Consider the following 16,131-nt stretch of genomic DNA (forward strand, 5'->3'; position numbering starts at 1 on the left):
AGTCAATGTGTCTAGCTTTGAAAATGCTCCCATTTATATTTTTTAACATTTTGGATAAACTGCACTATTGCTGCCGAACTACATTTATAAATCCACCTTTCCTTTGTAGAGATTTGTACCTGGTGTGTGTGACACAAAGTATGTGCTAGTTCAAATGATATATAATGCCCAGCGTACACCAATGTGCACCATCAAGGTGAATGAAATCACATCATTAATAACATCATATTGTACATTTCTAATGTTTGGAGCAGCAGGTACACCTTTAGACATTGGTTAGAATATATAGATACTAGAAATAAGTAGATATTAAGGGACTAGCTTTTATTTTTACGTGAGGAAAGGATTTATTTAGTCCACATTTTCTGCTGGAACATCTATTGGATTTAGTTTAAAACACATTAAAAGACAATATTGATTAGATCTGTCAACGCTAAATGAATTGAAAAGTGTTGACCTCCATCTGAGGCTTAAACTGTAGCTTTGATGCAAGCAGACGGAGATATAATAATTATTATTACAGGATTTCTTTTTTTAAACTTCAAGTTAATTTAATTTGTTTCTTCACTCTAAGATGTGGAACGCAAAGGCATCTTAGCTTAAAACATTGACCTTTTGGCTTTTTAAATAGACTTTTATACTTTAGAATGTGTTGTTATTGTTGTGTTGCTGTGGCAACTGTGGGTTGCTAATGGTTGGGCAAAAGATCCATATGCAAACACAAAAACTGTACCTACGAACAAAGATGTTCGGGATATCAACCAACTGACAAGATGTTTCACTCATCATTAAAACTTGTGTCGATGCAGCACACACACACTTTACGCAACCAGGGACGCACATCCCAGTGTGATCTGGTGAAAACGCAGTTTACTTGCCAACCATCATTTCGGTATGGAAGAAGTGTTTGATGTGTGTTTTAATTGTTCTAAGTGTTACTATTCTGGTGAAATTGCTTTGTGTTGTGTAGTAGACGATCGCACATCTTTGACTCCAATGGCAGCTCAGATTCCAAGGCTTCCAAACATGATTTATCCAGAATTCTCTTGACATTTGGTGCAACATTGTTTCTGCTCTTCACCACGAAGCTCCTGTTTTGTACAGTAAAAATAAAAAGCCATAATATGGACATATTTTATGGTATTGTGATATCATTTTAAATGTCGTGCAGGACCTTCAGAAGTGGAACTTGGGAGCTGTGGATTTGTCATGTCAGCGTCCGTGCGTGCATGAATGATGTGTGTTGTCTGTTGTTTCCATGCACATGTGGATGAGTTACTGTCCGTCAGTGACGCTGACAGAAAGTCAAGTCTGATGTGATTCAGAGCACCGACAGGAAGGGACAGAACTCCCGCCAGCACGTGTAAAATGCGCACTCCGCATCCGAGTGCTCCCATTTCTTCTCTTTTCTAAATAAAATATTGGCTTTGTTGATGCTTCCCCAGCAAACGCGGTGGCTCCGTTTGCCTCCACAGACACAGGACCCCGCGCGTTTGTCTAAACTTGCTGTCAGCGCGCATTGATCGCGGATTATTGTTTTCTTCTTTGGTGTAAACGCGCGCGTCTCTGACAGCTCAGTCGGCCATAGGGTCGAGTGTGCGCGCACCGCGGCTACCTGGAGCAGATTTGGATTAGAACTAGACTGAATAATCTGCCCAGAACCGTTGACGGGGAGCGGAGAGCGACTGTCCTGCTGTGGGCTTTTTTCTCTACCTCTGGCTCGAAGCGATGTCTCTACGCGGATACTTTGTCGCCTTTTCCAAATGCGCACTTCTGCTCTGTCTGAGGATTCTGCTTCTTGTGCCTGCAGGGTTGCCCGTCCGCAGCCAAGGAGATCCTCAGTCGGACAACAGAGTGATGGACAATATCACAGTCCGGCAGGGAGAGACGGTCTTCCTCAGGTGAGTCCGCGCTCTTCTTTTTTCTTGATGCGCTTTGCAGCCTTTCCGCGGCATCCCTGAAGTTGCGCGCCGCTGAAATGACGCCTTCAGCGTGGGGGAAGAAGCAGAAACAGTACTGAAGTATTGTCTGCTCTCCCCCCACCCCCCGTTACCGCCAATGGGGTTGAAAGCGGGGGTGGATTTCAGGGGATTAGTCTGGAAAACACTCAATCCAGAAGCGATACTCTGCTAATCTGTAGCAGCTGTTAACAAGAGACTTAACGTTTTTAATGGTTGTTTGATGGTGCAGAAACGGAGGTGGCGGAAAGGATTGGAGCGTGTTTTTTATCAGGTGAGGGGGGCAAAACACTTCAGTAACTTGAAGGTGTTACAGGTGAGGAGTGTATCAACCGGGCTGAGGAGTACGTGCTCCCGACTGGAGATCCTCTGTGGTGACCTTTCCCCTCCAAACGTCTTCTGAGGTTTAGGAGGTTGCAGGGATTTGTGATGCTTTCAAGTGCCGTCGGAAAGAAATGTTCGAAAAATATTGACTCTCGGTGGCAAAGGGTAGAATGTTGTGCGTGTGGGTTGAGTCATGATCGATTACATGAACTGTCAGCTGCCATTTGATATTTTGAATGCTACGAATTTGCCATCTAATGCTAAAAAAAGCACCCACGGTCGATCCTGATAGATCCACAGTGGTTTGATTTTAGACTGAAAATGAGCGTTTGTAAATGTAAAAAAAAAAAAAAACTTTTGCAACTGGAGGTATAGAAGTGGCTGATTTTTAAAGCCCTCTTATAGTTCCTCGCTTCTATCCATCCATCCATCCATCCATCCATCCATCCATCCATCCATCCATCCTCTACCGCTTATCCGGGGTCGGGTCGCGGGGGCAGCAGCCTAAGCAGAGAGGCCCAGACTTCCCTCTCCCAGCTACCTCTTCCAGCTCATCTGGAGGGATCCCCAGGCGTTCCCAGACCAGTTGAGAGACATAGTCTCTCCAACGTGTCCTGGGTCTTTCCGGGGGTCTCCTACCGGAGGGACATGCCCTGAACACCTCACCAGGGAGGCGTCCAGGGGGCATCCTAACTAGATGCCCAAGCCACCTCATCTGGCTCCTCTCCTCGCTTCTAAAAATTCAAAATGTCAGAGCGCAGCGTCCCACAGCGTTCGAGGTCCAGTCATCACCTGCACGCTGTCATTGTTATCGGCGTCCCGGTCTGCACTGGGACTCTGGGAGGACGGAGAAAATGGAAGATTCGTGCTCCTCGTTGCATCTTAACCAACCGGTGGGTCCTTTAAAAGTCTCTGCTCAGGACCTTAGGACTTTCACTGGGACATTGGACTGGATCCAGTGTCCATTTGTCATGCTGTCTTCCAGACACTCCAGTCTGGGTTCTATTCTAGCTCCCAGTGTAGAGAGCACCTGCTGCCCTCCTGTATGCTGGCAGTTTAAGATGCCGCTACTTCTTCATTTATGCACATATTCAATTGTAGTTTAAGGGTCAAATCATTTAGCCGCACTTCAGAAGCACTCGGAAATGTCCAATCCAAGACTCAGGGTAGTAGTAATGTCAATGATGCTGGCCTTCCTCTGTTGAGTCGACTCCTCCATTTTGTGATAAGTGCCACTTCCTCCTAATCAGGGTTGACCGTCCGTCGCGGCACACGCTGTTCACATTGGAGCGAGAGCGGAAGCACGAAATCAGCCAGGCAGGCGTAGAGAGAACATGCAGACGCCCAGCAGAACTGGAAGCTCGTTTCATTCCACCACCGCGCTGCTCCACTTCTATCACCTCTGAGCGGAGGCGCATTCCTCCTTAACTCATGTTACAGATGTGAGAGACGACTCCTGCTGAGCTCTGTGCTAACAAGCCCCAGTTTTGCCCTTTTTGACTGTTGGCAAATCCAAGGGTGGTGAAATATTTGGAATCCAATCCACATGGAGTTGTTGTTGCTTCCTTTGTGTTCTGCGAAGGACTGCAGCCTCATTTGTCTGACTTCATCGGTAAGTCCACCGTGCAATCCTCCAACAACAGCATAGCAGAGTTTATACAAAAAGACCGACCGCAGTGGCAGCGCCACCTTTGGAGAAGCTTCAGACCACGGAAGCGCGCGAGCCGTATCATGACAACATTGGTCCATTTCATCATAGTCCCCCATCTTGATGCCAACATCCGCAGCGGTTCTGCCTCTTTTCCAGTCCAGCCTGTAACCAGACGACAGTGTCGTCACGCTTTGGCGTTGTGTTGACGGAGGAGTTTCCTCACGGAGGAGATGAGAAGATAATAATACTTGTAAGAGGCTACGGTTCAAATCAAATCAAATCAAATCAATCTTTATTTATATAGCGTCTTTTATAATCAGAATTGTTTCAAGGTGCTTTCCAGAATCCCAGGGCCTAACCCCAGACAAGCAACAGTGGCAGGAAAAACTCCCCTTTAACAGGAAGAAACCTTGAGCAGGACCAGGCTCATGTAGGGGGACCCTCCTGCTGATGGGGGGCTGGGTAGAGAGAGAGGAGAGTTAAAGGTACACTGTTCCCATTTAGTTAAGAGTAGCGATGGGACGAGCGACACTGGTGCGTCAACACTGTGCCGAGAGCTCAAGAGTGAAACCCCGTATCGGTGCGTGTATCGCTTTAAGAAAGAATCACGTGACCGATACAGGAATTGTATCGTTTGGATGTGCCGCGCCAAAGTGTGTTTATAAGGAAACAAACTATCGACATGCCGTGGGTTTGTTGGATGGAGTTTTGCAGTTGCGCAATTAAGGAAGTTTTCCCCAGTGTGGAATAATTTTGATCTTGTGAAATCTTTTTCTCCTTTGAGCATTGTTTACTGTTGTATACAATTTTTAACGGTGGCACATTGCACTCACTTTATCAAGTGAATGACCTGTGATACATATGATAGTCAGTTAAAAAGCCTTACAGTTGCTTTGTTCATTTTATCTCATAATAACGAGATCCTGATCTCGAAATCATGAGATAGGGTGTCTCTTTTTTTAACAAGTGAATGCAATGCGCCACCTTAGTTTTTACTCTGTTCTAGTAAGAGGTTTGAATTGTTTGTAACTTTTTATGTTATTGTAGGTGAAGTGTCGGCTCTGCTCCTCAGAGCTCTCTTACATCAATAAGAGCACTTCATCAATGCTGAGGCATTATAGAGCTCGGCATGGCAATGAAGAATTGGCAGAAACTCGTGAGAGAACCAGAAAACATATCCACATCTGCATCAACTTGCACTTAAAACTCTCTGCTCACCATCGTCATCTGCACCGTGTGAAAGAGTATTTTCTGAGGCTGGGGAGCTGGTGTTTAAGAGGCGAAATCGCCTTGGAGCAAAGACACTCCAAAAACTTTTGTTCCTCAATATAAATTCATAAACTAATCACTTTTTTGTATTATTTCATATGATTTAACAGTTAACAAAAATGTGTGTACATAAGTAAAAAAATGTAACTCAAATTTGCTATATTTTATACCAACTCAGTTTAGCAAACAAGGAATTCCTTTACCTGCAATCATTTTATAACTACTGCAGGGGTCACTATCGGGTGACCAACACAGTATCAATACAGTGCCGACACAGTTTGTGTAGTGTGTCAATACACTCCTTGAGGTATCATCGTCCCATCACTAGTTAAGAGCAGGTGTCTACTCCAGTTTTCCTGTTTCCTTTGCTTCTCATTAGCAGATAGAATGTTACAGCTGTAATATATAGATACACACAGTAGCAGTACAAGTGTTCTTCAGAGCCCAGTTAGGCCAGTTTGAAGCCTTCCTTGTGTTTCTAGACTGATTTGACCCAGTAGTGAAGACTTGATCTGTGCTCAGGTTGTGTTCCATTCCTCTCACCATGGCTTTAAGGCCACTCCTGATGTATGGAGAGAATCCTTCCCCCCGATGGCGTCACTCGCCTGCTGTTGTGCTCGATGACATGAACTTGCACGGACCTTCTGGGAAAGAGCTTGGCCTACATTTATAGGATCTCTGTATCATTAATGAGAGTAATCTGGTATCTCCTGTGGATTACGGAGGGAGGATCTGAGCTGCGGTGGTATATTGTCAGTCGCGTCTAGGATCTTTCTTCTTCTCTCTCTCTCTCTCTCTGTTCCTCCTCCTGTCTTCCTTTGAAGTTAATTACTCCTCCAGTGCTATCCAGTAAATTACAAAGTGTCTGAAATGAAGTCGAGCTGATTGGACTAGAGCTCTTTTGTGAACATTAATTTTTTGGCTATCTAGGAATTCTTGAACTGGAGCTGGGCAGCTTGACTTCTGCAGTTATAAAGCCCTTAGCCAAGCGGTTTGAAGCTTTGTGCTACCAATTTAGCACAGCTACCAGCAATCGGATGCTGTTCTTACCACAGAAACTGGTGTTTCAGCTCAGCAGAGACAGATTAACTGCTTCATGAACCTGATGGACACTCATGTCATTTCATTACGCCTGTTAATTACACTGTAGTAGTGATGTGATGCAAGGCGATGTGTCCCTGAAAGATACTTATGTACACACTAAAAACACCCATAAACCGCCGGCAGGGATGAAAACATTCATGTCTGACAAAAACAGCGCCTTCACCATGAGGCATGTCAGAGAGCTACCCTGGAAATGTATAAGCTCTATAGGCCCCTCGGGAGGACTGGTTCTTATTTACTATGTGAGCAGTCATGGTGAAAGGCATTTTTTAAATGAGCAATTTGCTAAAATCACAAAATTTCCCTCACAATTGTATTTGATTATTTGTTAAAAGACAGAATTCACATCTTATTTTAGTAGGTGTGCAAAAACTGATGTTTAAATAAACACGGGCTGATTAAAGCAAATTCTACCATCATAGTAATTATAACAGTCCTGTCAATCTGTTGCACTTTACATTATTTGTGTGAGGGAAAAATTGATATAAGATTAACTCTGATATTTAATAGGAAATAACGGTTAAGACCCACAGACAGCATGAGGACCGCTTTGTAGGATTGTGTTTGGCTGGTGAGGAGGAAGGAGGAGGACTCAGGATTATGTACTTAGATGATTCTCTGCTCCACCTCCTCTTCAGCACCAAGATATCAATACTACACACACACACACACACGCACACAACCAAGCTGTTTACCAACTGCCAGATTAGTTATGGATACACCTGAGCCGTGCTTTGGCTTAGACACTGTGCAATTTAAAAAGCAGTTCAACGGAGGACATTGCATCTTAAAAGTTCTAAGACATGATCGTGTTAACATGGGGAAAAAAAGTTTCGTTTCAGTTTCTTTTTGCCTCAAATCAACTCAGGGAGAAAGACACGCAAAAACACACACATGCAGTGTATCTGAAGTCACTGAGTCCAGCTGACCTGCAGTGAATCAAGGCTGGGTTAAGGTCCCCCTGCATGTCCTCGGAGCTAAGCTGCACAAAACATGGAGTTCATGTAGCATCAACAGTCGCCCGGATGGTCCATTTGTGACAAATAATCAGCATAAATAGCTTTGGAATTGAACGAGGTTTTGCTGAGACGATTCATGTGGGTGTGATGTGAACACAAAACACGAAGCGCTGAGAGAAAAAGTGTTGTGTAAAATGGAAATGATCGAAGAAACTTGGGAGCTCTTGTTCAAACAATAGTTTAGTTCTTATTTTTTCCCCTCTAGAAAGTCATATATAGGCCATGTTCTCCAAATGTCACACTGAAATGGCAAGCTGGTCATGACAGCAATGAAGGTCATACATGTGGATTTAGCATATAATAGCACACGTGTATTAATGTATTCAGGGCAGCTCTCCTTACTTATCCAAAGCGTTGGTGTGTTTAATTGCGTGGGGCGAGAAGAGTTTTATTCCGCCAGCGATTATGATAGTCTTTAGAGGAAATGCATCAGGGAGCCTTAAAGAGTGCTTAAACCATGTGGCTCCTCAACGTGGTGCATTTGTAGTAGAGGAGAGCTGCACAGGTGCAGGTATAGATCTGATTCACTGCTGCCGTTTCCACTCTTACTTGCAAAACACTATGAAATCAACTATTGAGTCCCAGGGTGCAGCATTTAGTTCAGCCTGCTTCCTGGAGAGAGCTGAGATTCCAGTTTGTTGTTGGAATCAAGCTGGGAAAAACCAGAGAAGCGCAGCGTGACGCATCCAGGCTCTGTGCATTTTCTGACTGCACAGACTGAGGGAAGTATAACTGTTTTTTTGTGTTTTGTTTTTCTGCTCTCTGAGGCCTGCTGCACCTTAAAGTGCCTTTTTTTTTTTTTTGTCCATCAACTCGTCAAATTGTCCTGACATGTTTGAAACGCCGGGCTGATGCTTTCAGACATAAATAGCAGAAGATCTTCAGGGTCAAATAACCCATCTGTTTTCAACGCCACCCCAGAGCTTCCCGATGGCGTGTTCCACGAGCCGGTTCCGGGCTGCTAATTTAGGATGCGCTGCTGTCTTTTGGATTTTGACGTTTGCTGATTGTTGAGAGGGAGGAAAAAACAGATAATTCACCCATTCATGCATATTTCTCAGCCCTTTTCTTTGGGCGAATAACCATAAACAGATCCATCGGAAAGTTTTGTAACTTATCAATTAACTTGTGCCTTCAGAGCCCAGTAATATCTTGATAATAACATTTTCCTTACGTCTGATGTGGACGTCTATTTTCAATTTCCATAAGAACACACTCCTTCCCGACTTAAACAAGGCGCAACCGCCCTCCCTGTACACGCGTCCGTTCAGCCATGAATTGTTAACCTCCGCTGATATGCGTGACCCACTGTGATAAGCTCCAGCATTCTTCACCATTCTAATTAAGAATCAGCTGTAGTTAACAGAAGATAAATGGATGCTAATAATCGATAATTATTTGCATGGTGGCTGTTACACAGGGTCGCTTTCTCTGTGTTGTCTCACGTGCAGGCTGGACAGCAAATCGTGCCGATTATTGCAAATTTTCTTACATGTGAGTCGACGCTGAGTCGGAGGAGGTCAAATATGCTCCCGAGGGCGTTTGTGAAGTAAAAAAGTCAATAAATCAAGGTTACTGTGTTCAGGTACATCGTTGCCTTTTTAACCTGCTGAACCTTAATCGGGTGAATCGTGATTTAAGCAAAAGTGTTTCACAGTGTAAAAATTGTCCAGCGAGCATGTGAATTAGTTTCAATATTCATACGTTAAATTCTTAATTATCGCCTTTCAAAGCCGTAAAGCAGCGCCAGTACAGCCGACGCCACAGTGACGCGTCTTCGTGAAGGCAGGACGGCAGCAGGATCAGCAGTGAGAGTTTTCATTTATTTCTAATCGCTCATATTGAAACAGGGCTGCTGAAGGATGCAGAGGAGAGATGCCCTGAGAGGGATTAGCAACACTTCAGGTAGCTTTTTTCATTCATCTATTTTTACTACCTGTCCGATCCAGCAGTGAGACAACCAGCATGGGCAGCTGAAGGGCTTTTATGTGTCAGGCAGATTTGCTTTGTCACCATGACTCTGTTAAACTCATCTTGTGTACTGATGATTATTATGAATTTATTGCTTGTGAACACTATGCTGGATCTCACAGGAGGAGAGGGGAGCCCACCCATGCATCCACCCGAGCATGTATATGCATACGCCTCATGAGGTGTGACTGTGGTGTCAATGCTGAAAAGAACTGATCTGCAAATGTTCTTGTTTTCTTCAGTTAGAACAAAATAATAATCAGCTTTACTCTTTCGATGCACCTTTTAACATCCGGGTTTAAAGTATATGCCACTATACTATATAAACATACACCCCCGTGCGCACGCCGCCACCCCACGCCGCAGGTCCAGGCAGCAGGACAGGAAATGTAGGTGGACAGAACATTTCATGATGTCCTCGGACCTAAAAGCCAACCGTCCCCAGGATGAACAAGACCCCATCCCCAGGACTGAGCTTCAGGGGAGCACGGATGGAGCCCCTGTAGTAATGGTGTAACGGCCAGGCAGATGGGCCTGAGAACCCTGCAGGAAAAACTAGGATCCATCCCAAAATCCTTCCCATGAAAGCCAAGGAGCCACCTGCTGCCTACACAATGGGAAGAGTGGTGGGAATAAAAGGCCCAGTCTCACACACATACACACTGATAAACACACACGCTCATTAACATCTGCAAATGCACCTGCCCATTGTGCAAATGAGGCCCTCTGATCTCCTTTGTTGAGGCATCCAACTCTCAGGAAGTCGTCAGTAAAAGGGGAGAGTTTACAAGCCAAAACAATCAATGCAGGCTTTTCCACATCTGAGGGAAAAACATGAACTACTGAGTGATCCCAGATGGTGGCCTATAATTCTTCTAATCAGTAATTATGTCCTTATTACCTTGTGATGAAAGGCCATGTTTGTCCTCTGAGTGGGAACATTTCACGGCTCCAAACTCTCCACCATTCGCTGCATAAACAGCTTATTTTGCTGCTACATCTTCTCTCGCTGTCCAACAAACAACGCTGCTGACGCTTCATTCATTTGGCTTTTTCCACCATTCACGAATAAATGACAGCAAGAAAACTGCTGACAACAGAAGACAAAGAAAAAGAGAGAAAGAGAGGAAGAGGAGAGGAGAGGAGAGGAGAAGTGGAGAGGAGAGGAGAGGAGAGGGAAAGGAGAGGAGAGGAGGAGAGGACAAGAGGACAGGAGAGGAGAGAAGGAGAGGACTGAGAAGAGGAGCAGGAGAGAGAAGAGAAGGGGAGAGGAGGAGAAGGGGAGAGAGAGAGAGGAGCAGAGGAGAGAAGGAGAGGAGGAGAGAGAGGAGAGGAGAGGAGAGGAGAGAAGGGGAGAGGAGAGGAGGAGAAGAGAAGGGGAGGAGGAGGGGGAGAAAGGGCGGAGAGGAGGAGGAGAGAGATGAGAAGAGGAGGGGAGGAGAGAAGGGGAGAGGAGGGGAGAAAAGAGGAGAGGAGAGAAGGGGAGAGGAGAGGAGAAGAAGGATGGGGAGAGGAGAGGAGAGGAGAAGGAAGGGGAGAGAGGAGAGAAGGAGGGGGAGGATAAGGAGGAGAGGAGGAGAGGAGAGGAGGAGAGGAGAGGGGGGAGGAGAGAGGAGGGGAGTGGAGGGGAGAAGGAGGGGAGGGGCAGGAGAGAGGAGGGGAGTGGAGGGGAGAAAAGGAGGAGGGGAGAGGAGAGGAGAGAAGGGGAGGAGAGGAGAGAGGAGGGGAGAGGGATGGAGGAGGAGGAAGGAAAGGAGAGGAGTGGAGGAGAGAGGAGGGTAGTGGAGGGGAGACAAGAGGAGGGGGGAGGGTTAGGGTAGAGGAGGAGAAGGGGAGAGGAGAGGAGAGAGGAGGGGAGAGGAGAGGAAGAAGAGAGGAGAGAAGAGGAGATGAGAGAAGAGAAGAGGAGAGGAGAGAAGGAGAGGAGAGAAGGGGAGAGGAGAGGAGAGAAGGAGGGGAGAGGAGATGAGAGGATGGGAGGAGAGAGGAGGGTAGTGGAGGGGAGAGGGGAGGAGAGGAGAGGAGAGGAGAGGAGAGGAGAGGAGGAGAGCGAGGAGGGCAGGAGGGAAGGAAGGGTCATGGTTATCATAATGAATAAAACCCCAAATCATGACCGTATGACCAGGACCTTTTTCTAACGCGGGTATTTTTGTGAACAGATTCCCTGTAAACGAACCGGACTGGATCCATGCAACAGATCTAACAGGGACCCAGAGGAGGCGTCCTAAAGGCATCTCTGCCACGCCAAATTCTACTCCTTGAATGGCGACCAGCGTCATTTATCATTCGTTTGAGTGACATCCCAAGCGTCTGTGTCCCTCTGACTGTCCTCAGTGTCTCTGCTCGTTTGGTGCCATCATGTGATGTTTTCACGCTCCTGGAGGTGTTTCTGAAGAAACGCCACTGCTGTGTTTTCTGTGTTGAGCATGTATTCAGAGATGTTCGCAGGCACTAATTTGAATCCCATTTGTTGTGTTGGGTCAAATGACGGAGAGGAATACATGAACCTCTGACAATTGAAACCATTTTCCTTTTAAGCTGCTTTGATGTCGCCGAACGTTTCTCTGCTCAGCATTTCTCTGACATGGTTTCATTAATAGATCCATCACCGTCTACTGACACTCGGTGTCTCGGTGGGTTTGTCTGGCAGCTGTGCTCTTCCACATCCTTTATACTGCCGTTCCCACCAGACTCCCTAAAGACAAGAACCAGGGTCAGAGTGAGAACACTCACGTACATTTTGTGTGGCTGTAAAAAGGAAATAAAAGCAAAACCTGCCTTTTCCCCCACATAACATTTCTGGATATTTATCCACCAAAGCGACTTTAGACTTGAGTCCAAATACGGTGGCACTTTTTGGTGGTTTTCATTAATTTCCATTGTATTAGCATTTTTATTTCATTTGTTTTTACTGCATTCTTTTAAATATAATATGTAATATGAAGATAATAGTAAAGCCTCCCTGCAGCTATTGTTGACCTGCTTAAGAGGTCTTACAACATTGTTTGAGCTGAATTTTCTTTCTCACAAAGTCAGACCCAAATGGTTGTTGTGAACGTTTGGGTAATTGCGCTGGCTCGTCTGGTTTTGCGTTAGCTAACGTTACTCATAACTGTTGCACAGATGTAATCCACAGGGCTAGAAGATGCCAGCATCAAAGAAGAGTAAGCACTGACAGGGTTTTACAGAAGATCACAAAGTATTCATGCACCACGGAAAGGGACACGACCAACAGGAGCACTGACATCTACAGGTGTTACGGTAATCAAGCTCTTACGGCCGCCGGGCAAGAGGTAAAATCAGGAATTGGAGGCATTTTGCCCACATCAACACCACGGACGCTACATCTAGTTAATGCATGTGTTGACAGGATTTTTGCAGCCTTGTCTTCAGAGCCTCGATGCTGGTGAGTAGGAGGCCATTCCGCTCAGAAGGCACCTGTCCGCATGTTTCTGTCCAAAAAATGCGACACGTAGATTGCTCTTTTTGAAAGGTCGCCCAGCATTTATTGAAGATCAAAAGGAGTCAGGGTAACGGCAGCCTGAGTCAACAATAAACAAAGATGCACCCAGCAAGTGGTGAATCAAAACCCAAAAAATCACTGCCGCTACAAAACCTCCAGTCTCTGAGGCACCTGAACCCAGGCCCCCAGGCCAACTGGACCACTCAGAACTTGGGATGAGGCTCCTGGATGCTGACAGTCAGTTTTTATATTTTTTTTGGAACAAACACTTCCAGTTCTTGTCACCTGTTCAAGGACATGAGGCATCGGAGCCCCTACAGACAACTTATCTTTACAAAATGCACCTGTGTTGATCAAAACTCAGCATGAGCTGTCAGATGATGAGTGAACAAGAAGAACATTCAGTGTCTAAACTAAGCAAAAACACACCAGAACATGCTAGCATCGATCATAGCTTTGACTATTTTGGATCGAATATATGAGGAGCCGTAGCTACAATGTGATTAATACACACACAACTGTCAGCAAACTCTGAGTTTTAACTAACTCCATTTTTTAACCCTTCAACGTGAAAGACAAATGTCCTTCTTGGACTGTGCAGGACACATCAATGTAGACAGAGGACTGAATGTTGACGTGCACAGGAAGCCAACCCAATACCTGAAGTGGAGCTTCATTGAAAAGCAAAACAGAAGAGAGCAGACTGAGAAAAGAAGGAACAAAACCTGATCATCCCTAACGTTGCTGCTGTTTTCAAAGAACTGGGTTTATTAAAAGCATCACATTCATGTCCATTTCAAGCCTGGGACAAATATCAGTCCACCTGAAGGACAAAAAACCCACGCAGAAACAGAGCAAAGACAGTATGCTGTCCAGCGCAGTGAAGAATGCACAACCCAGTACAATGGAGATACCAACCAGTCCCACATGTCTGGATACAGACCCAAAACCTCTGGACAGGAATCAGCTCTTCACCTGCACCTCAAGGACAGAGGGGACTAACTCAAGGACAGCATTCGAAAGGTTTAGACAAGCAAGATGGTTTGAAAGATGGCAAAAAGAAACCCTCTCTGTCAGGCTGTAACAACCACCCTTAAGCAAAGGAGGCATAAGATGCAACCTTCCTTCCACCTACAACAGAGTGCTGAGGACTTATTATTCGTCTCATCTGGCGTTTAAATATCTCGGATATCTGAGATTTCTTGACTTGTGTTTTTTGAAGATCTCTTGCCAGTTCTAAATCCACTGGTGGGACTCCCAGAGTTATTTATCCTGTGCTAGCTTGCTGTCGTTAGCGGTGGTTGCATTATTAAAAGAGCGTAGATCATCCCTGTCATCATGTGGCGGGAGGTATCCCAGGACAGCATTGTAAGTCGATGGCAACTGGTTTGTAAAGCCTTGGCCTCACTAAAGTCTAACACTTTGTGTAGAACTGCTCTCCTTTCTAATTTTTATTCATTGATGCTCAACATTGCTGTTTTTAAAAAAAAAAGCATCTTAGTGTGGGTGAGGGTTTAGTGAGCTAGCGAGTAGGGAATGTAGCAGCCTCAGATATGGAAGGTATATTGAGATTCTCCTTTCTCCAGTCTTAAAGAGAGTGGATGACATTTGACATCATCACTATTCCAAATTCTGCTGGTGTTTTACGAGCTCCTTTGGGGATTCAGCAGTACCAATATGGACTCAATTAGCACATAGATGGAGTAGGTGGTATTACCATATAAACAGTGTGTATTATATTAGGAGCCAGTGGTACGAACAGTATAGAAAATGCACAAGATTAAATCTTGTGATTTGGTACTTAATCTTTTGACCCTGTGGAGTAACTCTAAATGTGCAATATACAACCAGACCAGTAGGGGGAAACATCCAAATGACCTGAGCCTTCTCTTGTCAGGTCATAGATCTTAGCATTGCTTTCAGTTTTGTATCATTCCAACACTGTTTTGACCTCTTTGGGTGTTATTATTTCCAAAATGGGTCAGGTTTTTAGCACGGAATTGTGGGAACTTTGGATCCTATTAAAAATGTTATTTTGGTCAATTGTTTGTCTGCTTCATTCTTGGCTTTGTCTTCCTCCCTGTGTCCTGATCAACCGTCCTTTTCATCCCGAATGCTCCCACTCGCACTGAAGAGTGTGAACAGGAAATAAGGGTGCTCAGGATATTGCACCATGGGCCATCAAAATAAATAAATAGATGAAATAAAATGAAAATGCATTAAAAATCAGCAAAAGCAATAAAGCCAGTAATGGTTGCTGTCATTAATAGTCAGTACTAGCTTAAACAACCAGCATCATGCTAGCCACATGACCACGGGTATCATCACTATGCTATGACTACTAGTCTGCACGATAGCATAAGACGGCTGAAATGGTTGGTGAGGTTTAAACTTTTAGTTAGAAGAGGGAGACTCCAACCTAGTCCAAGCACCCCTGACTTGGACTGAGAGGTGTGTTGACTGGAGCTGTGGCCCCGCAATTCAAGCTAATGCCCCAGGTCAAAATGCTAACATTGAAGAGGCACCGCTTTAACTGACTAGCTTCAGTGTTCCTGGAAAGCCTTTCGGAAAAGAAAGGTTTTGTTCATTTAATGCAAAAAACAAAAAAAAAGGAGACAGCTGCATTATATTGAGGGGGGTGATCATGTTGATTTAACTGTGTCAAAGCAGAGGAGAAAGATCTAATTAATAAAGATAATGTACGGTTGGACAGCTGCTTTTTCAATGGAGGCTCTGTTATAAAAACGCCCCAATTATTATAATTTTAAGTGAAGCTGTAGGCTCCCAAGTCCAGAATACAGCACGGCATGGTCTGGAACTGATGTTCAGGCCAATGCACTTCCTGGGAAAGAAAGGGGTGGCAACAGCAGCCATGACGGTAGTTTGATGGCAACTTGAAACGTCGAGCTTCACGGTGGCTGTGACACGTTGTGCGTTGTGGTTCCATGATGTGTATTTAGCTGAAAGGCAGGACATAAAACTTCAAAGCACAAAAATATCCAGGATAGGCTAAAAGTGGTTTCTGATTTAGAACTCGGCATCTTAACATGATACGTCCTGATATTTCCTTTTGATTTTTAACAATGAATCACTATGTGCGACTCCATGAAGAAATAACCCAGTTGACCACGTGTCACTGTTGGGACAGTATTGCCATATGGTGCCGTCTCGCTGTGCAGGTAGACCTTTTTATCAAAGCAGTTTTTTTCCAGCCCCCCCGTAGAGAACCCGTCCCGGCAGCTATGCTCCCACCTGTTGTGTGTCACCCATTCAGCCACACCTTCACCTCATCTCCCCCGCAGGTAGAAAAGCTAAGCTTTCCCTGTGGTCCTTCGCGGGTCATCCGCAGTGTTTGCTGGTGTTCCGATGTGG

At 45.1% G+C, this 16,131-nt stretch overlaps 1 protein-coding gene across 3 annotated transcripts in view; it reads left to right on the forward strand.

Annotated features, from left to right (window-relative positions):
• ntm (neurotrimin) overlaps positions 1-16,131 on the forward strand; it is a 221,928-nt gene that overhangs the window by 158,247 nt on the left and 47,550 nt on the right. The window contains exon 2 of one of the 3 annotated variants that reach the window (XM_057054068.1): positions 1,811-1,901. In XM_057054068.1, the coding sequence (XP_056910048.1) occupies positions 1,811-1,901 (91 nt within the window). Of the gene's footprint in view, positions 1-1,406; positions 1,902-16,131 lie in introns of those variants that run through there. The other 2 variants (XM_057054069.1, XM_057054067.1) reach the window with 2 other exon arrangements.

This window comes from Takifugu flavidus, chromosome 14 (genome assembly GCF_003711565.1).
Source record: "Takifugu flavidus isolate HTHZ2018 chromosome 14, ASM371156v2, whole genome shotgun sequence".
Taxonomy (NCBI): domain Eukaryota; kingdom Metazoa; phylum Chordata; class Actinopteri; order Tetraodontiformes; family Tetraodontidae; genus Takifugu; species Takifugu flavidus.